Source organism: Micropterus salmoides, unplaced genomic scaffold, assembly GCF_014851395.1.
Source record: "Micropterus salmoides isolate LMB-PRFRI ecotype aquatic unplaced genomic scaffold, ASM1485139v1 Ms_hic_scaffold_5, whole genome shotgun sequence".
Taxonomy (NCBI): Eukaryota; Metazoa; Chordata; class Actinopteri; order Centrarchiformes; family Centrarchidae; genus Micropterus; species Micropterus salmoides.
Genome location: NW_024044237.1, coordinates 19,656,475 through 19,683,541, shown reverse-complemented (window position 1 = coordinate 19,683,541; position 27,067 = coordinate 19,656,475). Strand labels below are relative to the sequence as shown.

General features: G+C 40.1%; 1 protein-coding gene across 3 annotated transcripts; it reads left to right on the top strand.

Moving 5' to 3' along the window:
• On the top strand, window positions 1-27,067 carry slc43a1a (solute carrier family 43 member 1a). Of its 3 annotated transcripts, none has more exons than XM_038699457.1 (15): window positions 1-18; window positions 6,099-6,262; window positions 7,643-7,835; window positions 9,353-9,408; window positions 11,527-11,603; window positions 19,598-19,690; window positions 20,109-20,242; window positions 20,359-20,486; window positions 22,137-22,283; window positions 22,377-22,412; window positions 22,512-22,647; window positions 22,897-23,026; window positions 23,149-23,222; window positions 24,006-24,129; window positions 24,479-24,676. In XM_038699457.1, the coding sequence occupies exons 2-15, from the start codon at window positions 6,109-6,111 to the stop codon at window positions 24,674-24,676; spliced, it is 1,680 nt and encodes a 559-aa protein (XP_038555385.1). In that variant the 5' UTR covers window positions 1-18; window positions 6,099-6,108. The 3 variants fall into 3 exon arrangements, with proteins under 3 accessions (XP_038555385.1, XP_038555383.1, XP_038555386.1); XM_038699455.1 differs by lacking the exon at window positions 1-18 and adding an exon at window positions 89-375; XM_038699458.1 differs by lacking the exon at window positions 1-18 and having other exon boundaries at window positions 6,109-6,262; window positions 24,479-27,067.

The window sequence follows — 27,067 nt, the reverse complement described above, 5'->3', positions numbered from 1 at the left end:
TGCACGGAGCGAGTTGAGGTAAAGATTTGTCCTGTCCTGTGATCCAGTGGTGAAGAAAGGCAGCAGGGTGGTGGCTTTAGAAAGTCACTGAAAGAGGGAGGGAATTAGAAGTCAAATTAGGAGGAGAAGAGGGGGAGTCTCTAATGAAACATGAGAGAGAAAAGAAGTGTGGAGTCTTGAGGATTAGGCTACTATGAAATCTCTACAAGAGAGAAAGGAAGCAGAAGGAAACGGTTTAATTCGGGCTCCTATTGCTTAGGCTGCTAATCATAGAGAACAACAAGCAGATGTGAGAGTCGACTTTTTCCCTCATTTTGAGCAACAAAGGCCTTTTCATTTGAAGCATTTTCCTCTCTAAGAAGACATAAAACTGAAGTAAGTAGACTATGAGCTTTTTCTCTAGTGTTCACTATGTTGCCACTGTAAGTGTGTAGGCTATACTGTAATAACGTGCCTAATGTGGCGGCATAACACGTGGCATGAAACTGAGACTTGGCCGTTTTTTACGTTATATAGTCTACACAAAAGGCAGTGTGTAGGCTACATATGCTGTAGCATATTAAACCCGCGAATATATGTAAAAGGCTCATTGTCTTCACAGAGAGGGTGAAAGTGTCAGTAGGAAATAAAATGAAGGTGAGAAGATTTGTCGGAAGTGACTTCTCGTGCTTTTACAGTAGTTTGTGTCTTTCTTTGAGAAGGAAGCTCTTGCTTTCTGTCAGTTCTCTTAGTAGGTAGGCTATGTCTATAAGCACGTGGCTGCAATTAGATTTGTGCGTTTTACTAAACTCTTACTTAAATGTTATCAGCGTTTTAGCCAAAAGCATTTGTGGCAGACACGTTTGGTTGCCTTCATGGGCGGCACTTAAAGTCAGATTTTTAAGACATATTTTATGATTTAATTTAAAAATGACCTGAGAATAAGGACACATGTAGCCCAGGAAATTACGTGTTTAAGTGGGCTGTGTTTCATAAAGTTATTCAGAAACTGTGCAAAGGCAGTGATAACCACAGTGGCAAAAGTAGGCTAAGTTGTCTTATAAGCTACATGGGGACTGCAACTATTATTTATTTATTCATTTATTTTGTTATTATTCAATATAAATAGTGAAACATCATCCTCATATTTTTCCCAGACCGCAAGGTGACATCTTTAAGTTCTTATTTTTTCTGACCGTCAGTCCAAACCCCAAGCATATTCAATTTACAGTGATGAATAACACAGAAAAGCGTCAAATCCTCAAATTTGAGAAGCAAGACCTGACATATGTTTGTTAGGCTACTTTTTTGTTTCTGAAATTACTTTGCTAAATGATTAATCAATTAGGCGTTGGCAATTGATTCTCTGTTTATTAATTGATTTATCAATTAATCATTCCAGCACAATTATAAAATTCTTTTGCCATATGTTGCTCTTTATGCCTCCCTCACTGTGTCACCTGTAGGCAGGTGTGTTATCCACCACTTTTTGAGATTTTGGACAGCACGCGGTTCAGGACGGATCTTTGCAGCGGCCGCCCGCGGAGAGACAGCTGCTTGCCGGCCGGGAAGCCTCGGGGGTTGCGCTTTTTTGGACTCCTCGGGGAACAGAGGCTCCTAGAGAGCGTGGTTTATTTTCTTGGAAACTTGTGAGGATAAAGAGTTTGCCCTGCCGTCCTTTATGTCCTGCAGAGGTTGATAAACACGGCTGGTCGAGGTCAGAAACATCCCCGCGGGGAAAAGAGAGCAGGGCTGGATGGGAGCATTAACAGAAAGACTTGAAAGGAAGCAGGACACGTGATGAATTCAAAGTGGTCAACTCAAATTTTAATACAGAAGCAGCAGAAAAAAATGTTTTTAATCCTAACTAACGTAAATATAATATATAGCTTAATATAATCCCCTTCCCTATAAATACCAATGCTCTCCATGGCCATAACAGTGAAACTGATCATGGCATGGCAAGATTGCATCAGTCACTGGTGCTCAGGTATTTCAGGAAGCAGCTTCCTTATATGGTGTCATAGTGCAGACTTCACCTGCTCTCCCTACACACACACACACACACACACACACTCCACTGTGTTATGAGAAGGGCTCACAACTGCCTGCCAACCATATTTAATTTCCTTTCTCATGTTTTAGCTTGTTTTCAAGTCTTTGCTATGTGCGTTGAATCTTCCCGCCTCACAAACACCAGGATACTCCTCCTTATCACCAAGGCCTCCTATAGTTGTAATTGTCGTCAGCCTGTCAGTGTTCTCCATAATGACGTGACGTTTTCCAGGTAACTGCTGCCATAATAAGCCAAACAGGCGGGAAACTGAGAGGAGGAGGAGGCAACAGGGCCAGATCCCTGTCTTGAACTGGCATGACTCCTGTGTCTTGCATCAGTTGCACATGGTCATATAACCTGATCTGAAACACTCACTGTGGAGCAGCTGATAATGCCTTTGTCGAACACACACACACACACACGCACACACATACACACACACACACTCACTCTGTAGCAGTGACTCTGTGTTGCATTTACAACATTGTCTCCTGAGTGTGTTGTAGGCCCAGCACCGTAAATCGAATCCATCATGTGACAGAAGCCTCTATACAGAGGCCTTAAATGGACTGTGACTGTTCTGTCTGTCCATTCTGCTGGATTAACACACTAACAAATACTTTATAACATTTACTGTCCTGGTTTTTGCAACGTGGTCAGTTTCAAGACTGGTTCTGCACGTAATACTTGTCTGAAATGTTCCATAAAGACACAAGACAGTATCTTAGTGTTTTTGGTCAGACAGAGGGGGCATGGAAAGGATTAATGGTGCTCTGAGTGACACAGCATGCAGAAACTGGCATTCAGTGGGGAAAGCGTGTGTAGTAGTGCCAGCTTTATTCATTAATATAATTATGTTAAATGCAGACATTCTGGTTTTTGGGTCCACCCTGCCTTTAGTCAAGTCATTGTTATACAAGAAACCTAATGAGGAGCAGCACAGTTAGTGAGTAGTGATCGTGATGCGCTGACGTTGACAGGACGGCACAGTCGAGATTAAAGATAGGTCAGGATCACTTTACCACAGGTTTTGCATCCTCTGCCAGCATCTTGGAAATGTCTGTCATTGTTATACTATTTTTAGCAGCAGTAGCTCCCACAGTTTCATCTTCTTTCGCTTGTTTCCCTGCTTCAGGCATCTTTAGCGGTTTGTTGAAGGTATAAAATACTCACAGACTCAGACTCTTTTCACTGAAAGCTCTTTTGACTTGACTGTAGGAGCTAGTGGGAAACCTGCCTACTACATCCTCTCCAAACAAGAAGTCCGTAAAATTGCTTTGCTATTTTTAGCATCACAGGATGTTCACAGGCAAAGGGTTTGTGTTGATGTTAACAATTCGCAGGTTAACTCATTAAGAAAACTCACAACTTGATATGAGATACGTATGTATATGAGATGTGTCCTATGGCAACGATGGTGTCACGGTACAGGTCGTTTGCACAAAACGTTATTTATGAAGCATCTATGATACATATTGTATGATAAGTGTCCGAAGAGGAAGATATACCCCTAACATGGTGAAATGTGTTCAGTTTGATTTAATAAACAATAAAAAATAAACAGGAACATGAAGCCTTCGCAAGTACTGTCATTCATATGTCAGGAAGCCATGGACTGGGGAAAGACTGAGCTGTTAGAGTCATGTCAATATTGAGATATACAGTATTTCCAGTAGAGCTGCAAAGGTTAGTCGATTAATCAATTATTTTATAGGCAGAAATTATTCTGCAGCTATTTTGATAAATGTTTTATTAATTTTTCTTGCAAAAATGCCAACAAATGTATAGTTCCAGCTTCTCTAATGTGAGAATTGGCTGCTCTTCTTGGTCTTACATCACAGTCAGTTGAATATTTTAGATTTTGGACTGTTGGTTGGACTAAACAAGACATTTGCTGAAGTAACGTTGGGCTCTGGGATATTGCAATTATTAAAACAATTGTTAGCTGCAGCCCTAATTTAATTAAAGTCTCACCCCTGATTATAGACACCCAGAATGAACAAGTTAGCCTCGTTACTGCGGTTGATCTCTTGTCTTGTTATGCTCTGTCTTCTCAATACGATGCTCTTGTTGTTTCATGAGCGTCGTCTTGCTCTCTCGCATCGTTGAAAGTTGGGGAGTGGTGTGTGTGTGTGCTGAAGGCGTTTTCAGCAAGCGGTGTTACAGTTAAAGGGAATTTTCAAACACTCTTTTCAGCACTAAGGCTGTTCACTGGACATAGTTAATTGCATTAAACGCACGCCTCTTGAGCAGACATAAATCTTTCCCATTAGATCCTCTCTCTCCCTCTCACCCATACAACACACACACACAAGCTGAAGATATGCCCTCATTAGGAAGTACAGAGTAAGTGTTTCCTGTTTGAGTCCCCGACACACCCCGCCTCTCTTCAAATCAAGTGGTTGAGACTTTTCCTCCCCTCTGTTCCTTTCCATTTCTTCTCTGGTTTGCTGCTAAATGGAACAGCTGGTTATATTTGGATCTTTCTTGTTTTGTTTAGAAGCTTTCCAGATGTGTGTGTGTGTTTCCAGGTGGTCATAATAAACCTGACTTTGTTTGGTCAGCCACGTCATAAGTGTCAGATTTCTGTTTTGTTTGTGTCTGTATTGTTTACATAAAAGCTGTACCACTATTCACTTTTGAACTGTTAATACCAGCGAGATAACCCCAAAGCCAAACTGTAGCTACTTGTTGTTGAAAGACTCCTTGAGTGCAACTCTGTGCTGCTTTCAGGTGCAAATGTCAACCTTTTAAGATGCTGTGCCTATTTCCAGAACAAAAGCAGACAGACAGACAGAGTGCTCGACATTGTTTCCATCGGTCAAAATCAAGGGTGAAATAGCTGTTCTGTTGATAGCAGAGTGGGAGCATTTCTGAGAACAATGCAGTGCAAGGTGTGAGGTACGATTTACAAAACAATCGCTGGTGACATGGGGAGTTGACACCCATTAGGCAATCTGAGAGAAGAATGTCCTGTCTTGAGGGACTTCCTCGGGTCTCCCCACTGGAGTAAACTTAATGAATTATCACAGATTATTTTATTTGTGGAAGTTAACTGAGTGAAAAAAGGAACCCTTTTTTAAACCCTTATGTGGACAAACGGCTCTCTTTGTTCTGGTTAACAATATGTGGAACGTCTTACCCACAGAATTCATAATGGATCATGACTGGGATCCTTTTAAGCTCAAGTTGGAACAGCTTTAAACTGTAGTGTTAACTGTTTGTGTTTTGTACTGTTTGTATTGGAGCTGCAACTGATATGTCAATCAGCGGAAAATTAAGTGGCAAACATTTGATAATCGAATAAAGGTTTAAGCATTTTTTGAGCAAAAATTGCTAAAATTTTGGGCTTCTCAAGTGTGAATATTTGCTTGTTTCTTACTCTCCAATGATAGTTAATCAAATATCGTTGCGTTATTGACTGTTCATGTTGTGGTCTTGGAAATTGTGATGGACATTTGCCTCAACAAGAAAGTCATTTGTAGGTTGATCAATAATGAAAGTAATTAGTTGGCATATTATTATCTTGTTATCTTTTTGCTTTTTGTTTTTATATATTTTTTTGTCTATTTGTATAAAGGCTGATCTAGTGACAAGCCTTGCAAACTAGCTAAGGCACTTTTGCATGCTGTATCATACATTCCTAAAGAGATTCAGTTTATCTACTTTACAACATATATGACTACTTTATAACATATATGCCATGCCTGTGGTGTGGGAGACCAGGGTTCGAATCTCACTGCGACATATCCACCAATGTGTCCCTGAGCCAGACACTTAACCCCTAGTTGCTCCAGGGGCGTGCAACTTCAGATAAATATAGCAATTGTAAGTCACTTTGGGAAAAGCGTCAGCTAAATGAATTTAATGTATGTGGCTTTTATTTATATATATAGAGGAAGGTAACGTGATATATATATTCAGTTAAGACTGTTTCATAGTTGTTGCATCCAGTTTCTTTAATGAAACCTTGCGTGAACATTTAAATTAATTTCTTCCTATCCACTCCCTTCCCATCTTCTCCCTCCATCTGCCACTGTCCCTCCCCCCTCTTCTATCACAGAGCAGCAGCGATGGCGCCCTCTCTCGTCCAGGCCTACAGGAGGCGCTGGTGGATGGCGGTGACGGCGGTAATTGAAAACTTACTGTGTTCGGCTGTGCTGCTGGGCTGGGGCTCCCTGCTCATCATGCTGAAAAGAGAAGGCTTCTACTCCCACCTGTGCTCAGGTAAATTCAAAATCTGCCTCACTAACCATAAAGTTTTTGTTTGTTTTTGCTTTAACAACTTCATGACATTGATGATTTGTGTTTTATTTAAGTGATTAGTGTTTTTACACAGCACATAAGATCCCACATTAAAAAATGTATCTATTTTAGTTGGAGTTTGGTAACAACAGTTTACTTTCCTGGGTCTAACCGATCTCAACGCATCGGCAACGGCCATATTTCAGGGTGTTGCAAACAGATCTCCGGATAATGGATATCCGGGCCAAGACTTCCTCTTCTGTACACCATGTCATTGTTACAGTCTGAACCAAGTTTGTCTGTAGGTCCACAGAACATACCTACTACATGAGACGCCCTCTAAATGGTCATAGTTTTGTTTGGTTAAGGTACCAAAGCTATAGGTTTAGGAAATCATCATGGTTTGGTTTTAAATAAGTAACGTTAATCCAGGGAGTTATTATTTCAGGGGGCGTGTTGTGTAGTAAAATGGGTGTGGCATGTAGTAAAGTGGGTGTGGCATACAGTTAAGTGGGTGTGACATGTAGCTTGCGAGACTGCAGATAAACCCTTCTCGTCTGATTACCAATCTCTGAACCCGTTGTCTGTTGTCTGATGAAGATTTTGAATGCAGATACATTTTTTAAAAAAAGCTAACAATTAATATTAAAATAGCTAATCTCGAGGTTTCCAAATTTGGTGAAAAGCTAAATCGTCATCAGACAATAGCCGATTTTGGCCAATGTGTTCCACCTCTTATGCTTTCCACACGGACTGTTTGCCTGCATCTAACCAAAGTCCGCTCAAACGTGATTGGTCAATACTACTACAGGCCAAGCACTGTTTTTGTTGGAGAGAGAGGCTGATTATCATCAGCATCTGTTCTTGCTGGTGAGAGCTTCTTGCACGATTTTCTTTCTCAAGTGAATGCATTATGCTTCCATAGAATATATATTTGTTTAAATATACCTCATATAACTTTTGAAACATTTGTCCATATTTGTTGTAACATCAATGCTTTATTCTCATTTCTGTATTTTGTTAACTTTATCAAATGCACAAGCCCAGTATGTGGAAGGCTAACCACTTCAGTACTTTTCTACATGTTGGGTTCAGAAAATTCAGGAAAAAAGAGAAAAAAATGGTTCTTTTTAAAATTATTACACAAGGGTTTGTAACAATGGTGTCTATCTATGTTGTCTACTCCTTCTCACTGATGGCTTATGTCTAACTTCTGTTTGATTATTTTTTGAGATACAAGTTTTGCATCAATGTACTACAAAGAGGCAAAGATTAGAGCAAAGTATTAAAAAGAAATGTGTTTGATTGGGCTTTCTCTGTACGTACTCTTATCACTCTACCATCCACACCCGGCTCCCACAGTCAACGAGTCCGTGGTCGTGTCTCTGGGCAACTCATCTGGCAGTGAGGTGGAAGAGTGGCTCAGCTGTGTGGACCAGGAGGAGATGCTGAATCTGGGCTTCACAATTGGCTCATTCTTGCTCAGCGCTGCCACCCTGCCGCTCGGTATCCTGATGGACAAGTTTGGGCCACGCCCACTTCGCCTGGTGGGCAGGTAATTGTTGTAAAAGTAGTCACATTTCTGAGGGAATGAGCTCGTCTGTAGGGATTATGTGTTAAAGTTTCTATGTTCAGTATAATTCACAAACACCTAAACTTGATGAAAAATTGTCATTTGGAGGTTTGACTTTATAAATGTTATGATTCTGAAGTTAAAGCTTCATAAAAAAGGAGCCAACAGTAGTCAAAAAAAGCAGGCAGAGCACATTCTGGCAAGAGACTGTGTGTGTGGATGAATGAATGTAGGTGGGGCACTAGAATGTGTGTATGCACTTCGTGTCTATAGTAAGTAGTAAAATTCTTTCTAATTGGGTGTGAAGACAACTGTACTTTCACATGCAATTATACAGCGGGATGCCAGTAGTATCTTTAGAAATGCGCAAATATAAACACACACACACACAGACACATACACACTGAAATTGAATAGCCATACCAGACTCTTTGATAATGAGATGAAAGTTAATAAAATTGAAAAATTAGATGTTAATCTGTAGCTGCATATGTAAACAGTCAGGCTGCTAAACTACTGACAGTTTCACTCTTTGGCAGATTAACAATGACTCAACTGCACTGTAGTGCACTGCACTTTTATGTTATTTATGTCAGAAAATTTAGTTTAACTTGTACATCTATATCTTATATCAGTGCTAAACAGTGTCACTCATTTGCACCACACGTTTACTATATATATATATATATATATATATATATATATATATATATATATGACTTTCAGCATGCTAAAATATTATCATGAAAACATATCTAATAATTCTGAGATAAGTATTTTGTTTATTTCGAAAAACAGGGCAGACTTTTTTTCTCAAGTAAATGCATTACGCTTCCATAGAATATATACTTGTTTATAGGTACCCATATAACTTTTAAAACATGAAATATTTCTATATTTGTTGTAACGTCAATGCTTTATGCTCATTTCTGTATTTTGTCAGACCTTATCAGATGTGCAAGCCCATCATGTGGCAAAGGGAAGGCCTACCACTTCAGTATTATTCTACATATTGGGTTGAGAATAGGCATAAAAGATAGAGAAAATAATGGATAATTTTGTAATTATTACACAAGGATTATCTATGTTGTCTACTCAATCAAGGAATGTAGGTAGGGCAATAGAGTTGTTGTGCATGTCAGTAGTGAAATTACTTCTCAGTTGGTGTGACCACAACCAAACTTTCTCATACAATTATACAGCTCTTTACTGTCTGAATAGAGAGGGATGTCAGTATTATCTTCAGAACAGGGCAAATAGACTCAGTTAAATAAAATCTAAAAAAAGAAACTTCACACTCACACACACTTTCTCTGTCATTTTAGCGGTTATGAAATTGAATAGCCACGCCAGATGAAAGTTGATAAAAATGGATAATGAGAAGTTTATCTGGAGCTGCATATGTTTAAACATTCAGGCTGCTGACAGTTTCAGTCTTTGGCAGATAACAACTGATAAAGTACGCAAGAATTTAGAATGTCCTTTTTCTTTTGTTGTAGTTCGTGTTTCGCTCTGTCCTGTGGTATGATGGCCATATCTGCCCATGACCCTCATGGTGAGTACAAACACACACCACATACACACACACACACACTAGATATAAATATATTATTAACAATATATATATATCAAAAGAAATATGTGACAGAACAAATCTGTAAGATACAAATACTTATTGTGGCCAACACGTTTATATGAATATTGTGTTGCATCAAAAATATTCCACTCAGTCAGAAGCTTCACTCAGTTGTCGTTCAGTGTAAGTTCTGAGAGACAGCTGGAAGCACACCACCTGAGGTCATGGTTTAATTTAAAAAGGCCAGCTGTTCAACTGGAAGAGCAACATTCTCCATGTTAACGTATCCATATCACCAAATTATTTCCTCCACATTCTTCACACCCCTTCTTTCACAACTGTCTTACTGGTTGCATCAGGCTGCAATGGAAACGACATAGTTTCAGATGGTCGGAGTGTGACTGAAATCAGGGTCAGGTTCGTAACAATGGCCAATAGTCAGCATCCACACTACATTTTTAAATCACGGTGGCTTAGCTGGTGTTGCCTGTGTGCTACCTAATTTTTAAAAAATTCCTACAGCCTGTTTATTGAGGTCTACTACTGCTGCTTCCAATTTATAAGGGCATCAAAAAAGTGCCTGTTGAATCATCTAGCAGAGCCTGTATCTTGCCCCCCACATCTTTCCTTATTTTTGTCCCAACATATTATCTATTATGTTTTAAATGCTCATGGCAGTTTGCAAAAATTAACTTATGTAACGTAGCTTTTTAATTTCTAACCACAGGCCATTACTCTGATAAACAATTTACTCCACACATACAGTGTCAGGAACAATTCCTGTGCAATAACCCTGTGACTCTCACTCTTACATTTACCTGTATACTATTTACTATTTATTCATCATTCTGGCAATTCAGTAGCTGTTGTTTATACTGCATATATTGTATCTACAGACCTCATGAACATAATAATACATGGACAAAAATATTTGGTCCAGCATCCTTTGCACTCTGCTCCACTATACTATTGTCTTGCCGTCTACAAATGTTGTTTTGTTTACGGTTGTGTGCATGTGTGTACTGTAGTTGGGTCTGTTTTTGCTGCGCTTGTTGTCCTGTTTGTTAATGCTTGTTCTGTGTATGTACATTAAGAGCAATGCAAGAACACAAAAACAAGCAAAAACACAAAAAAATAGAATTTCCTCCCTAGTATTCCCCCGCCAACCAGTTGGGTTCAATCATTCAATTCAACATACTTTATTTGTTTAGCGCCTTTCGTCAAAAATAACAATACAAGGTGTTTGACATGTGGTAAAATTCCAGCAGGTGCTGTTTATATCCATGTCTCTCCACACTCACATAATATACGTATTGAATACTTGGAAAACTTGTAATAATAATACTTGGAATACTTATAAAATGTATTTTTTGGTTAAATTACGATATTGGTGAATGTATGATTTCAGTGAATACACATTGTTACACTGATTAATGAAGGATTATTACAGATGTAGTGGCTAAACAGCTACACATGTGATTGATTAATATGTAAAGATTGATTTTTATAGAGTGTAGCTAAAAAAACGTGCTTTTGTTTTCTACTGGCCTTTTTAGATGCAAAGCTACAGGTGAGAACTCACTCACAGGATCGCGAGTAGTCAATCTCCCCATCTGTTTCTGAGTTATGGTGCTGAATAATTAACATCATCAAGTCTTGAGTTATGGCCAAGTGCGTTTTATGAGGTCACAGTGACCTTAGACCACCAAATCCTAACTGGTTCAACTGAAAACATCAGGTGGAAGTTTTTCCTAAATTTGAAGAAGTTCTTTCAAGGTATTCCTGAGATATCAGATACACAAGAATGGGACAGAAACCCCAAAACATTATGATTAAAATCTGATAAGAAACAGAAAAGTAAAAATAGGCAAATAAACAGTGAGTAATTAGTTAAACCGTTGAGATGTTTGGAAATTTTGTAGCTGAATCTGAAATGTTTTGTTTTAACCTGTATATATCCACCTTTCGCATCATCTTCAAATTTGTAAACCTTTTAAGCCTTTTAGTGGACACGCTGGAAGACATGTCCTCCTCTTGCTCTGAGAGGGAACAGACTGGCATTAACTCTTCTTCTGTGTTCCTCTTTTTTCTCTTCAGTTCTGTCAGAGCTCATTTTCTTGGCTCTCTCCCTGAACGGCTTTGGAGGCATCTGCTTGACCTTCACCTCTCTCACGGTGAGACACACAACCAGCAGGAAACAGTAAAGAAGTTCTGACTGATTAATAGAGGAAGAATAATACTGATATATACACATGAGGGTAGTGTTGTGATTATTAGACAATCAGTAGCACAAACTGTACATAAATCATCAGTGTGTTGCAGATGTACACACTGCAGATGTTGTGTAGTTGTTTTCAGACTGCCAGGGACAGCTAGCTTCTGATTTACAGCATGAGTAGTATAATTGTCTCTTCTCTGGTCTTGTTATAAATGCTGTAAGGAGACAATCACTCTTCTCTGTGCCAGGTTTCATTGTTTTGGTGGGTGAGTTTCTGCCCACATGCTCAGCGATACCCGTATTTTGATGGCCGTTGTGCTCGTTTTTAACGTCTATGCGTAAGACCTGTTGTGACAGAAAAATATGACAATGAGGGAGAAAAAGGAAATGGCCACTCAACTGTGGAATAGACCGTGTTTGGGAGTTTCATCATGTTAAATATTAATGTAGTCAGGATCATTTTTATCTGTCACATGTTGGCACCTTTTTTCTCTGACAAAATTAAATGTGTCTGTCGTGGTTACATAACTCATATTCTGCAGTACTGATGTTGGGTGATGTTCCTGGAACTAATGAGCAGGTGGGTTTTGGTAGCTGAGAGTCTCAGCGTGGTCGAGGCCTCTATTTATCTCAGCTGAGGACACAGTTTGCGTTGTGACTGGGAGCCGTGTTTGTTGACATTCACATCAGGCATGTGTATTTGCGTGTGATATGTCAGCTGGTACCAACATTATCAAGTGTGTTTTATTGTTGCCGCTGTCTCTTGTGTCCTTGCAAGCATTTAGGTTTGTGTTGCGTATCGGTACTACATATGAGTGTTAACAATGTTTCCATTCGAGTTGCACATGACTTCTGCCAGATTTGTCTCCGCCAATAACAGCCTGTAGTTCACCACACACCCTCCACAAAGCCCGGCCCACTGACCTCTATTCAAAACACTCAAGGCCACACTTTCTCTCCACTGTCTCTTCCCTCCTCTCTTGCTTCCTTCCTTCTTCCTTTGTTCCCGTCTTCTTATCTTCCCGCTCTCTCACTTGTGTCTCTGTACCGTCCGGCAGTCAGCAGAAAATCAATGCAGAACCTTTTCAACTCGGCATGACTGTGCACACGTGTGGATGTACGAATGGTTATGTACACACAGGGAGACGAACACGAAACAGATGTTTAGATAATGAGGGTCCAAGCTGAGTATGGACAGATGACCCTCTCCTCTGACTCTGTGTGCTGACTTTAGGCTGGTTCTGTGGAAAAGAAGAGCTGAGACATATGTCTCTGTCCATCCATATTAAAGTCAACTGTGCCACCAGATCTCACTGAAAATTGCTAGCAATGTGAAATAACAGCTGATGTGGCTGTTTTACAGAAGGAAAACATCAAAGAAGTTTGTTCCCTATTGAGATATGGTGCACGTAAAGGTCTATTTGGTGATTGTTGAGACAATTACATTAAACCCAAGTAGGGGTCGGCTGGGTAGCTGGTTGGTTTTGAATATGTTTTCTATTATTTATTATTATTGTTTCTAATACAATTGTAAAAACGTATACATGCAACATAATACAATTGTATAGAGTTAATTGTTTTTGTTTTCTTTGGGTTGCAGTTAGTTACCACAGTTTTGTTTGTTCTGTTCTTCTTATGGCCTTGCTTGGTGCCCACCTTGTGTGTATATCTGATGAACTTACCCCTACTATATTGATTGTGAGCTCCCCTTGCACTGGGTTGTGTCAGCTGGTGTGTCTGTTATGGGGTAATTGATCTATCAGCCAAACTGTCTCCTATAAATTAGTTGATCGATAAAAAATGTAGCAGGAATTAATCCATCACACAGTGCAAAGCATGATTCAAGCTGACAACATGACACGAGTGCACATATTCACGGAGCCTTAGTTTCACACGAGTCTCTCTCTCTCTCACACACACATGCACATACAGTGATGAATCCTGGCAATGAAGATACACGTCATGTGGCATCTCCAATGGAATCAGAACCTGTTTGCTTCCTTGTGACTCGTTGTAGCAGCATCACAGCAACATTTTAGTGTTTGGCCACTAACACACGCTCACATAACCCTAGCACAGGAAGACACTGTGCTCTTTCTATTCCATTAATCACACACAAACACTTGAGTAATGTTCACCTCCCCCTTCTCTTTGTCCCTGTCTGACCCCTGCGTCTCTCTTTCCCTCCCTCTTTCCATCTCTAATGGGGTTGGCTGTACAAGCATTGACTGACCTCCACGCTGTTGTTGAGCAAATGATGGCAGACTGAGACACACACACACAAGCACGCACGCATGCACACTCATGCCAGCATGATTTAAACCATGTGCTTGAGGTTGATAGCTCAAATGGATTATGAAACAAGACAAACCTGTTCTATTGAGTTATTGTTTAAGGAACAAACAAGCGTCCTTCTATATTCAATTACCGATAATGAAGGACACAATCCTCTGATACTGAGGGTCTGTCATATGATTTGATACAGTTACGCATGGCTAATAATAATATGCAACAATAGCAACAATAAAATACATGTTATTATTAGCTGGTGTAGTGGGGAAATTAAACAAGTTTGTAGTACAAAACACATACCATAATATCATAACATACAACATTTAAACTTTAAGGAATGTTTTGAAATTTGCTGGTGAAATAATTTAACTGCGTGACCTTGATCGAAGTAGTTAATTCCCTCGTGTTGTGCGCACATTTACTGTGTATAGTAATAATACATAAAGTCTCGTTGCAAACAAAAGCTGGCAGAGAAATACAAATTCCTCAGATGTAGCCAATAAGTTGTAAATCAATGAGTCACACAGCATTAGTTCATCTGAAAGATTGCAGTGTGCAGTGTGTGACTGTTTTATTTCAGGATAACTTCTGTATTTTTCAATCTGGACCCTATTTTCCCATAGTTTTGTGTCTATGTGACTAATTGGGACAATATTTTTTAAAACTGGTCCAGTAGTACTGAGCGAGCACACTGCAGTCAGCAGCAATGAGACAGGGCTGCAACGAAATCCTTGTGGGCAATTGTGCCTCTGTGTGCCTGACATCTTTATGGAAATGATCCCTACAGAGATAGAGCCTTTTTTAAAAGAGCAGCCACTATAATGTTCTCATCAGACACTGGACTCCTTGACAAAAATTGAATTTTACCCCTCTGGTCTACTGCTGCCTTGAATTTTGGAGATTGTTTCCTATTGAACTGTAAAAGTTGTTTCTTAACTTGATAAAAGTTTGAGGTTTGCTCCATGGTTGAATGTGGATACATCTTTTTACTTCCTTTGCAAAAACTATTAAAAACTGACCTGCAAAACAACTTTTTTCCTAATATTTGGTTGAGACTGATCTCTAGCCTCATTACCCATGCAAACACACCCTTGTGATTTTGAAGTTCATGTAAGGGCACTGTTGCATATCATAGAGGTGATTCACACTAACCTTTCAGAAGCACACAACCTTCAGCAAGTGTACTTAACTACCATTAAAGATGAATATTAACTATGTACAGTATGCCTGCAAGTTTGTGTGTTGCCTGTGTCACATTGGTATTGACGGCGTGAGGACAGTACTCTTCCATGGCATTGCCCTTCAACAGTACTGGCTGCATGCAGGGGCCTGTCTGATCACAGAGCAGAAAGATTGGCTGAGCTTCTTTTAAATTTGCTCAACAAACTTGGGCATTTGTGAATGACTCTTGGGTTAAATACAAAGAAAGCTCAAGAAGCGAGAGTCACACTTCATGGTTAGAGGCTTCCATAGAGGGCAGTCGGACCACTTTACATTAGACCACTTTTGTGTTATAAAAGTCTTACTGAAGCTGAACAAGAGCACTGTGAGGGAAAATGGTTTGACCAATCTGTGAGAAATGGCTTCAGAGAACTGAGGTGGAGAGAAGAAGCCAGCGCTAATCAGGTGTGTCTTTAGTGGTTCCTGCTGAGAGCTGCATAGACAGAGAGGGGCTGAAGCCGCAGCCTATCCTTGCTTAGTTTTCTACAACTCTCTTTCTTCTTCCTTTCCTGTTCCCTGTTATTCCACTTTCTCCTCCCGTATTCTACCTCTCTACCCACATGTCCAGAGCTGCATTAAAACTTCAGTGCTCATTAAGCTACTATTTGGCCCGTTCTCTCAGTGATTAAGGTCTTAATTAAACTCAGTGCCAAAGTCTTACAACACCCAAGTGGGTGAGCACAGCAGGAGTAGAGCCTGAGCTAATTAGTCGTGACAAGTGAACGGCCAAATCTCCATTTGTGTGTGACTCTCTGACAGCAATTGACCCTCGTGTGCCTCTACAGAGTCACGCGTGGTTTCTTTTCACGTCCCCCTGGCAGCGTTAGCATGCAGGGCATGTGCTGCAAGGCCCTGTGTGAAATATGTATTTTATGAGAACTGCCAGAACTCAGCAGTGGGAATCACGCCTGCTGCTGGCACATGCACACACACATGTCACGCTTTGTCTTTACGTTCTGCTTCACACATTTATCTCTCAGACACACTAGGGGTGCTGCTACCACCCTTCTGAAAGCAAACGTCCGTTAGCTGATATCTCACATGGCTGGAATATCTTTGCTTTAACATTAGTAAGAGATGCAAAATCCCCTGTGTGCTGAGGGCCCTCTCGCCTACATACCACAAACCTCGACAGTCCAGCGCTGTAGATCACATGGCCACAGACAGGCTGTGAGGTATTTCGATTCTCAGAAGAGCTGAATGAGGACGGGTGTTCCCTGGGATATTTTTCTGATGTCGCTCAGACAGTCAGGCTCTTTCTCTTGAACATCCTCAGGAAGGCTTTTTTTCCTGTTTACCTGCCAAATTGCTGTTGTGTCAGCTCTGAGGTGTTCTCATGCTTCCTTCTACAAAACACAGGCACACACACACAACCAGACATAAACCATCACCATAGGCTGATGTCCAGACGGCAGCTGACCCCCTCACAAAAACATCTACTTTCACAGAAAAGCTCACATGTAAATTCTCACCTACATCCATCCACCTTTACATCTTACTGGACTGAGGAATGTCCATATGGGGTTATAAACTTCCTGGAAACTCTTCCCTGTGAGTTATTTCATAAATTCTGACCCACCAGTGAGACCTCTGCAAGTGTATAAATAAATATCAAGGTTTTGTGACTGCATCATTATAAAGCATATAACATTTTAAAAAGATAATCATTTACACAGTCTAGGTTTCTATGTTTTGGGGAATCGAGATCCTCTCCCGGCCTTGAATGCACATGCAAGGAGAGGAGAGGAACAGCAAGAAAGAAAAACACAAAAACAATCTCACAGCTCTGACCTAAACCTTAATAAATGTGGACAGACTAACATAAGGAATATAGAAGAAGGATAAGGATATATATATATATATAAGATATAACAATAATAGTAAAACAGTAATAATAATAATAGTAAAAGAACATGCATAAAAGATTAAATGTAAGAGGACACAATTCTCTGCCATAACAGTAACAAACCCACAGATAATTATCGCTTGGCACTCTGCAGTTGCCTTCAGCTCTACGAAACTTTATAGCCTCTTTCATCTTGTTGTTTTGGTTTCCCGACCCCCAACTTTACTGTTTTGTTTCACTCTCACCCCTCTCACATTTGTCAATTCCAGCTGCAGCAGGCAGCTGTTTTCAAAAAAACCTCTAAAGACCCAGCTGTAACTAAGTTAGCGGCTAGCTGGTTATTTAGCACCTTAAGAGCCGGAGGTGGGACCAAGTCACAAGTAAGCCGGACCGATCGAGACAGGCAAGTCCGAAGACAATCTCACAGCTTGTCAAGTCTGACAAGTCCCAAGTAAACTTTGAGTGTTGAGTCCTAACAAGTCATAATGTGCTCTTCACCAAATTAAATACCATTTCATGTTTCATAATTTCATATTACTCATTGACTTAAGAAACATCATTAATTTATTTGAATTTTAAAATTTAATGCTTCTTTTTAAAACATTATTATATTTGCATTACCCCAAAATCCTAAATAGCCCCTGAAATAAGAAATAGTAATTCAACATTATTAACTTTAAACAGCATGTAGAGCGCAAGAGGATGACAGCAGAGCAATGTTTCCCGTAGTTGACTGCTTTGTGGGGGGGATGGGCTCTGAGTGTGTGTGTGTGTAGTGTGTGTGTGTGTGTGTGTGTGTGTGTGTGTACGTGTGTGTGTGTGTGTGTGTGTGTGTGTGTGTGCGTGATGTAAAGCAAAGCAGGCGGTAGGTGAACTATACTATATAGTGAAATATATTGTATTTCAGTGCGGAATGTAACGAGTTGCGCTAAATAACGCTGAAATACAAACGTGGTGTTCTGTCCAGAGATGCAGTGACTTAAACCAGCAGTGAGAAAACTATAAATTTGAATGACGTTAGAAGACGCGGACATAGTAGATATTTTACAAGCACGGACCAGGTAAAGCAACACTCCTGGTTTAGTGTAAGTATAAATAATAATCCATCCATTAACTATGCCCGCTTATCCTGTATGGGGAAGTGTAAAATGCCACAGGCTAAAGCCAATAATGTTAAAGTTATAGCAGTTATAACCCCAGGTCATGTCAACTTGAGCTGAACTGAATCACAGCCTGGCAGAAAGTGAGTTTGGACTTTTAGGGAAGGACAAGAGCTACAGCTGTAAATTTCTAAGACAAAACAAGTTTCACTGTCAAACGGCAATGATTGTTTTTTTCCATTAACTTGTTATTATAATCAGTAGAAGCCAAAGTTGTATTTGAGATTAAAATTAAATTAATTGCACAGCTCTATGTTGATGCAATGCAACATAGTTTTTTTATATATCATAATTTATAAGCACCTATTTGGGCTTGTTGTCCTGCCCTGAAGTGGCCAAAAAAATCATTTAATTCAGGTTTAGATAACTTTAATGGGAACTGAAATACTTTTTACAATGCTTATATTCATTTCTTCATCTTAGAATAGTAAATAACGTTCTGAATTGGTTGGTTTATTGTTTTCATTAATTGCTAAAAGTGTGAAAAAAATGTTGCTTGTGTTCCCAATTTCCCAACTGTGACTTGACGTCATTTGAAAATGCACACACCTGTGGGAGGAAAAAAGAAAGGCACACTGACACGACACAGTGAACCCCGAACCCGCGGGGAGATTAGGGGATGCCAGCAAAAGTTTGGATAACCCTGATCCATGTTGAAAGAGAATAATGAACTTGTCATTCAACACACCTAAAATCCCACACATGTGATTTTATAATTGTAATTGACCCATTTAAGATTCTAATCAAAGGACACCGAGTGTGCTGGCAGCACAATAGGTCATTGTTATGTTTGCTAAGCTTCTTACTATTGTAAATAGGTCGACCTGATATATGATGTGTTAGTGCCTGGTGCCCGCCACCTTGTCCCCTTTACTGTGTGTCATGAATGTCCCCACGCTGGGTCCACAGAGCCCTCTGAATTTCATTGAGAACTGACTATAGATCGGCCTCCACATGTTTAATCCTACCTCAAAGAATTTGTTGAACTAGCAAGAATAAAGACGGTGGATGTCTGCCTGAGTATAGCTTAGTCTGTGTTTGAACTGTGGAGTCTGGAACCAAACTGGGTCATGGCTTTGTTTCATGTTTCCTCATGACATGGAAACTAGTATTTTTTTAATGAGTCTGCTCTGCAGAGGGAGAGATGGGTTACCGGGTGCAAACTCTATAGGCAGGAGCAGTTCAGTGTCTTAAGAAACTCCTCAGTGTGGTTCATCCTGGTTACATAAAGCAGCTGTCTGCCCTCTGTTGGTCAAAATAACATACTACACTTAGATTATTTTTTGACTCATGACAACCCTGAGATGTTACACACACAGGCTCAATGTATTTCATGCTGTTGAGGTCTAACATTTTTTATTAGTGTAATAACTGACATCTAATGTGTCTATATATATCATTTCTTATTTCTCCTCTCCTCTGTCCCTGCAGCTCCCCAACATGTTTGGTTCTCTGAGCTCCACCATCATGTCTCTGATGATTGGTTCTTACGCCTCCTCTGCTGTCACCTTCCCTGGAGTCAAGGTACATTACGAAGGGTATATTAGAAGAAATTGAAGATAATATTCACAGTTTTCTCAAATAACTACTCAAATAATTTTCTCAAATAAACCATGTAAATAAACTGTATAGCCATAGTACTACATAATGAACATTGTGGGTGAAATCAGCGAGCAAGTATCAAAAAAAATTTCAGTCAGTGAGGGTTTTTTTGGGAGAAGTTGTGGTCAAGCTACCTGCAGCATCAAACTTAAGAACATGACTAATGTTGTGTGGAAGTATAGATAAGCAAATGTTTGTTACCATGTTCACCAACTTTACTAGGTGACAATATGTCAGTGTTCTGTTGCCCCCAAGTGGCTAAAAACATAAATGAATGCACCTTTAAAAGTAAGTGCATGTTGCTTGAAAAATATAATAACCCCCTCTCTCTTCTTTCCAGCTGATCTACGATGCCGGCGTGTCCTTCCAGGTTATCATGTGGGTGTGGGCGGGTCTTGCCGGGTCTGTCTTTTTCAACTGTTTCCTCAACTGGCCCACAGAAGGTTTCCCAACACCTGACGAGGTAGACTACAGGTCAGTGTGGACGCCAGCCTGTCGCTTTGTCTCTTTCCAGAGACACAAAAAATGTTTATCAGAACATTGCTCATTCATCTAACCTCAATGTGTGTGTATGTTTATATATAAAACAGCAAGATCCTAACACTACAAGAGCTGCCTTCGTCAGACCAGAAGGTTGTTGGAAAGAGACTGAGCCAGAAAAATGGAGACGTCCGACACTCGACAGAGAAACTTCCTAATGGAACTGACGCTGAACCCAGTGAGTCAACAAACACACACACAACTGCTATGCTTGAAACCATTCATGCTTTATATCAATACCTCTCCTTTTTTTGGATTGTGTCCCTTTAAAACAAAACTTGGGACCCCTCATTTACAAGAAAAGTCTTAAAAGAAACAATTCATTGTGCAGAAATTTGCTTTTTTCTGACTTCACAAAAATATCTGAGGGGTCACGAGATTATTAAAGGTTCAGTGTGTAATATTTAGGAAGATATATTGCCAGAAATGCAACTTCGTGGTGAATTAAGACCCTACATAATGAACCGTTATGTTTTTATTACCTTAGAATGAGCCATTTCCATCTACATACATACTGCCATTTTTCTACAGTAGCCCAAACAGACAAACTACTCTACAGAGCACCTTCCGTCACTACATTGAATACGTACAAAGAAGAAGAAGAAGAAGAAGTCCTAGTAGTAGTAGTCATCTGGTTTGTTAGAAGTAAGAAGAGAAGTGATATTTGGACAAATGGAAGACCACACGTATTATTTAGACAGAGCGTGTCGGCCAACATATGCCGTTTTTCCAATACCAGTACCAGCTCAACTCACCTCGACTCGGTTTAGCCGTGCTCCGTTTTCCATTGCAGATAGTACCCAGAGACAGTACCCATCAACGTAGCTGGTCGTCATAGCAACGCCACACACAACGTAATGCGACACACACACAGCTGTCTCTAGATTTAAGTTAACACATTTCAACATTACTCAGAATTTCCTCTGCCGTTGTTGCTGCAGCAGTCTGTGTGACGGCGGGACCAGAGGGCTCTGTGAGCGGGCGGCTGGCCGGCCTCGGGAGCTCTTCCCGTGGGTCCGCCACTTGCGGAGTTCCTCAACTCCAAAAACTTTCAAGCACAATTTTGTTCCACCATAAATTTTTGTAAAACTGTCAATATTCGAAATCTACACAGATGATTTCTCACCTCAAAACTTCTCAGAAGTGGATTTAGTGATGAAATAATGTATGAAAATTGTAAAATATAAAACTTTCTGTTGCTGGCCTCTGTCCGGCGCGCACAATGATGATGCAGTGAATATGGAAGATTCTCTCTGACCAATGAGTAGTCTGCCATGTTTTCACGTCACATTTTAGTATTGCCTCAGCTTGCTTGGAACCTCGGCAGAGGTGATATAAAAAAAAGTACCTGGAAGCAGGGACAGGTACAACTTTTCCACAGTGGAAAACCAAAACAAGGCAAGCAGAGTCGAGGTGAGTCCAGCTGGTGCTGTGCAGTAATAAAGTTGCTATAGTTTCTACTACGTGCTTGCAAAGGGAGGGGTAAGTGGTGATTGAGCTGTAGGTTGCAATCTGCAACCCTCACAAATAGATGCCACTAAAACTTACACACTGAACCTTTAACAGGATAGAAGGGGTCATCCCTCCGTGGGTTGCGACCCCCTGGTTTATATATGACTATATATATATATCTATATATATATATATATATATATATATATATATGACTGCTTTGCTGAAAGAATGACAGACTGGATGCCGCACAGCTTATGCATTTAAACTCTGACTAGAACAAAATCCTAATCACCTGCTCTTAACTTCTCTTTGTGTATGAAAGTAAATGAATGAACTCACGTTGGACAACACCGAACGTCTCCTCCTCTCTCAGACGCTGTTCCCTTCCGTCGGTCTGTGTTCTCTCCCATCTTCCTGTGGAGTCTGATTACCATGGGGATGACCCAGTTGAGGATCATCTTCTTCATGGGGGCGATGAACAAGATGCTGGAGTTTATGGTCACCCACGGTAAAGAGCATCGTGAGTGTCAAACCCTCAACCACATTCTCAGCAACAATTATTGTTAAACATAAAAGACTTACTGACAGAGTGGGTCTTTGTTTTGTATTTCAGCATCTGAGCAGCTGGTGATAGAGGCAAAAGAGAAAGGTGAGTAGGGTAATAAAACATCTTTAAATTTGTATACTTTGTGTCTGGCATATGTGTTTTTTTCTTCATCTTAATTTGATTTAATATGTCCTCCTTCAGTGAGTTTCTACTCGTCCATTTTTGGCACACTGCAGCTTCTGTGCCTGGCCACATGTCCTCTTATTGGATACATCATGGACTGGAGGATGAAGGAGTGTAAAGAGGACAAGACTGTCTCCCCAGCTACAGAGCAGAGGTAAATGTCAAGTCATGACAGTTTAAAAGTTGTAGAATCAACAGTGTTGATACAATTGATACAAATCACAGTGTCTACATTCAAGAAAATCGTGAATATTCTAAACATGACATGGTCCATTTTGTTTGATGTAACCAGATGTGACAGACAATGCATGTTAATGTTGGATGGTGTCATTATAATGGTCCATTATAATAGTCCAGCATACTATTAATGTTAAAACACCCCCCCCCCCACCGTCCCCATCAGACAGACCAGTGGACCCAAGAGAGACAGTAAGATCCAGAAAGTGACAAACGCCATGAGAGCCTTTATTCTCACCAACATGCTGCTGCTCATTTTTGGATGCTGCTGCCTCATAGACAACCTGCCTCTACAGGTAGCACAAACACACATACCTGAACACACACACACGTAATGGCAGCCAGAGAACAAGCAAAGAATAAATCGATCCAACAGATCCATTGATTGTGTCGCTTCTTTACTCTTTTCCTTCCTCAGATCTTGACCTTCATCCTCCACACTATGGTCCGAGGCTTCATCCACTCCTGCTGTGGAGGCCTTTATGCTGCTGTGTGAGTGCTGCAGAGCCACCTCATCAACCACACCATCTGAAGCTCTGTGTAACGCATTCACATCTTAGAGGAAATGGAAAAGCATAACCTAGTTTCCAGTTCATTAATAAGATAATAAACATGCAAGTTTACAAGAGAATAATATTTGAGACCTGACAAGACTATTTCCTGACCCATTTAGAGCTGTTTTCCAGCACCATATAAACACCAAACAAAGCAGCACTTTACAATGTGATAAAGGCAACCAGATGTGGTACAAAAGTAGGTGATGCTGTATTATGTGTGTTAAACAACCACACCACTGCAACCACTCAACATATTCTTTTATCAAAAGGCTCAATTGAATCAAAAGTCTACTGCTGAAAAATGCATTACAATATTAAATTATGTAAATAATTACAGAACATGTTGTCATGTAGGTTTCGTGGTAGTCCATTACCACACAAGACAGCGTGTGGGCCTGTACGCAGCAGAAATATGTCCCTATGTTAACTGGAGGAATGTAAAAATCACTACGACAGGCTTTCAGCATCCAGTCAAAACATAACTCACTAAAAAGTTACATTGAATGTTTTATGACCTGAGAAGAGCTCACTGTCTCGGTTTCCTATATTGCTTCTTCTGTGCTCTCTCTGGCAGTGATTAACAGTTTCCCATCATAAATTTGTACCACAGAAAGCAACAGCTCATTTGTTTTATAGCATTTTCCTTACTGATGTGGGGCTCACTGTCATTTAATTTGGTGTTTCAAACTTTTGTTAACCACCCGTATCTCTCCCACAGCTACCCGTCCAACCACTTTGGCACCCTGACAGGCCTCCAGTCCATGATCAGCGCTGTGATCGCTCTGCTGCAGCAGCCCCTCTTCATCGCCATGGTGGGACCACTGAAAGGAGACCCGTACTGGGTGAGGATGCACACTTATCTCCAACTCCAAACACCTCCAGCGATGTATGGAGTTATATTTGTGTCTCAGTTCCGAGGGCGCAATGAGACATTTTGAGCACCGTAAAAAAATGTTTTGAAGCACATAAATTACATTTTGTAGAGAAATTATAACTGCTGTATGCTCAATCAATTTATTTGCATGTTTGCTACATTATAACCACATAATCCCACAGAAATAACCTCTGACTCAGTTTTTCTCATTTGCTCATTCCCTTTTCCCTGATGGCTGATATTCAAAATAAACTCTGACACCCACTAGGAAGTGTATGATTGTAACGATCCACCTGTGTCATCCAACTACCCCTCAGATCAACCTCGGCCTGCTGATCCTCTCATTGGCTGGCTTCCTGTTGCCGGGTTACCTGTTCTACCACCGCAGACAACTGGTGAGGGAAAAGGAGGCGAGAGACAAACGGGCCGCCGAACAGGAAATGCTGGTGCTCAACCACAACGAGGCCAACGGCTACAAACCTCACAGCAACGGCCTCACTGCCGTAGAGGCTTAGAGCGATTTGGGGAACTGTAGGATTTATTTTTGGATGTGCCTTCAAAATGAGCATCAGCGATCCACTCATCCACACATATTTACAGTGTTGTTGTTTTTGGACATTGCTGGTGCACATTTTGCTCACCATAAACCATTTCACAGAGCAAATACAATCCTCTTTTTTATATGACTCAGAATTAGACTTTAAGTTACTTGTGATTTTGGGAGAATCAGTGTCATCATCATTTGTAGCTCTTTATTTATTTTCAGTTTAGTTCAAAGAGCCAAATTAGCGTGATTTAAAGCCATAGATTTCACTCATAAGCACACGCAAAGACACATGCACACATCCCAGTATGGCCTGTGTGTCAGAACTGTGGATATCACGGTACTTGAAATACTGTTACATAGTTTCATCACAATCACAATCCTCACTGACACCAAAGAACAGCTTAAAGACACTAGGAGAGCTACACAATCTACTTCAGTATTGTTTCAGAAGTGTGTTTACCGAAGCAAACTCTTAGTATATTGTGCTGTTTCTACTGTAATCCCTTAAGCAAAAGCTATCTATAAAACACTGTTAAACGCATACAAGCTGGCGAAGAAAATGCAAAGCATGTGAACATCTGAATACCAGATTTCTGGTACATGTGAAGAAGCTTTTGGGACATTTTCAGAGCCCAGTTATTCACACACACACACAGATAGGCTGGTTGTAGAGACACCTCATCTACCTCCTCTGTTTCCTTTTTTGTACTGTCTCTCTGCAGCCGACCCCTATGTCTGTCCATCTGTTTTTCTCACATTAGGAAATGTTAATAATTTGATAGTCAAAACACCCAAATTGAATTTCTCCTTGTGCAGTCATGTTCTTTAGAGTATTACTGAGTCAGCCCTTTGTATTTCTGCAATTTTGATATGTAAAAAAAAAAACATTTTATGGAAATTTAACGAGGAAAAGTATGACTGATTTTTAAATTCTGACACACAGTGTGTGTCAAAGTTAATGAAACACTTTGTACTGCTTTATGCACAGAAATGAACTAGTGTGTGTATGAATATGTATTTAAGTGTCTTTTTATACTCTAGCTGCAGTAGCATTGAAAAGGGAAGCGTTGGTTTCAGCATCAGTAAATGTTCTTTTGTAGTGTGCTAATTATAAATGAAGCTCAGATGATTGGAGATGTGTATTCTGCTTTTGCCTTTTTGCGTTAGTCATGTATTGATTTTGGAGCAAACCAACATCCACCAGAATTATTTTTTGTAGAAGGAACTGAGGTGTGTCTTGTATTTTATTACATATTCTGCTTGCTTTACTAGATATGGGTGTGTACAGTATATTAACTGATGGCCGAGGAGACACTGGCTGTGGCTAAACTTGATTTTTTTTCCTGTGATTTTTCTGCTTGGATGCTCAAATTCACATTAAAAAGACAAATCTAGCTGCAGCCCTTGATCCCTTTTTTTCAACTGGCTGCTGCAGATCAAAACAGAAAAATTTGCGTTCTTCATGTTGGTTCTGCACACAGCAACAACACGATGTAGATCTATGCAATCAGCTGTAATGTATAAATTATATATTTTTTTGACTCTATCCATTTCGGTGTCCGGACAGCTCAAGCAGATTTTCCCTTTCTTTTCTGATGAACTTCTCTCCTGCTGTCTGGTTCAGCCTCTTGAATCTTTGCTCTCTCACTTTAAAGGAGATTCTGTTTTTGTTTTAAGTACGTGCCTTTTTCCATAAACCAAAGCCATGTATAGGGACTGCAAGCTAGTCGACAGGACGGCACTTTTCCTCAGGAGAACACACCGGAATGCCTTACAACACAATACTTTAATCATGCAGTAAATACCAGTTTGGTTAAAATGCTTGGTTTGTGTTGATTGTCCCAGGTGTTGATTCAGCTTGGTTGTCATCTCTGAGGATGTACTTTGAGTAGTTTAGTTTAAATGCTGTTAAGTGCAGTAAGCATTTCAATCTGTGTTTGAGGTTTTCCTGTTCAATTAAGGTTGTTTCATTCCTCTGTCTGTAGTACAGTATTTTGTAATGTTTGAGACAAATGTACCAACAATTCCAGTAAGAACTATCTAACCTTTTGGTACGTCACTAAGTTGCTGTTAGCCCTCTATTAAACCTGACAAATACTGCCAAATGGCGTTTAAGGTAATGTGACTCCCTTGTACTTACCAATAGTTGCAGCATGAATCAACACCTCTGACAATCTCTTACACAAAATTAAATCATCTAATATTTTAAGACTATCATCTACAGTGGCTCACCTCATCTCTCAACCCTTGGGGTTAAAGCGTTGGTATGTCATGCTAAATATGCACCTTTCTTTCTTGCCTTCAACCAATATCCAGCTTATGTATTTGATAAACAAATAAACATATGAATGTAAACGTA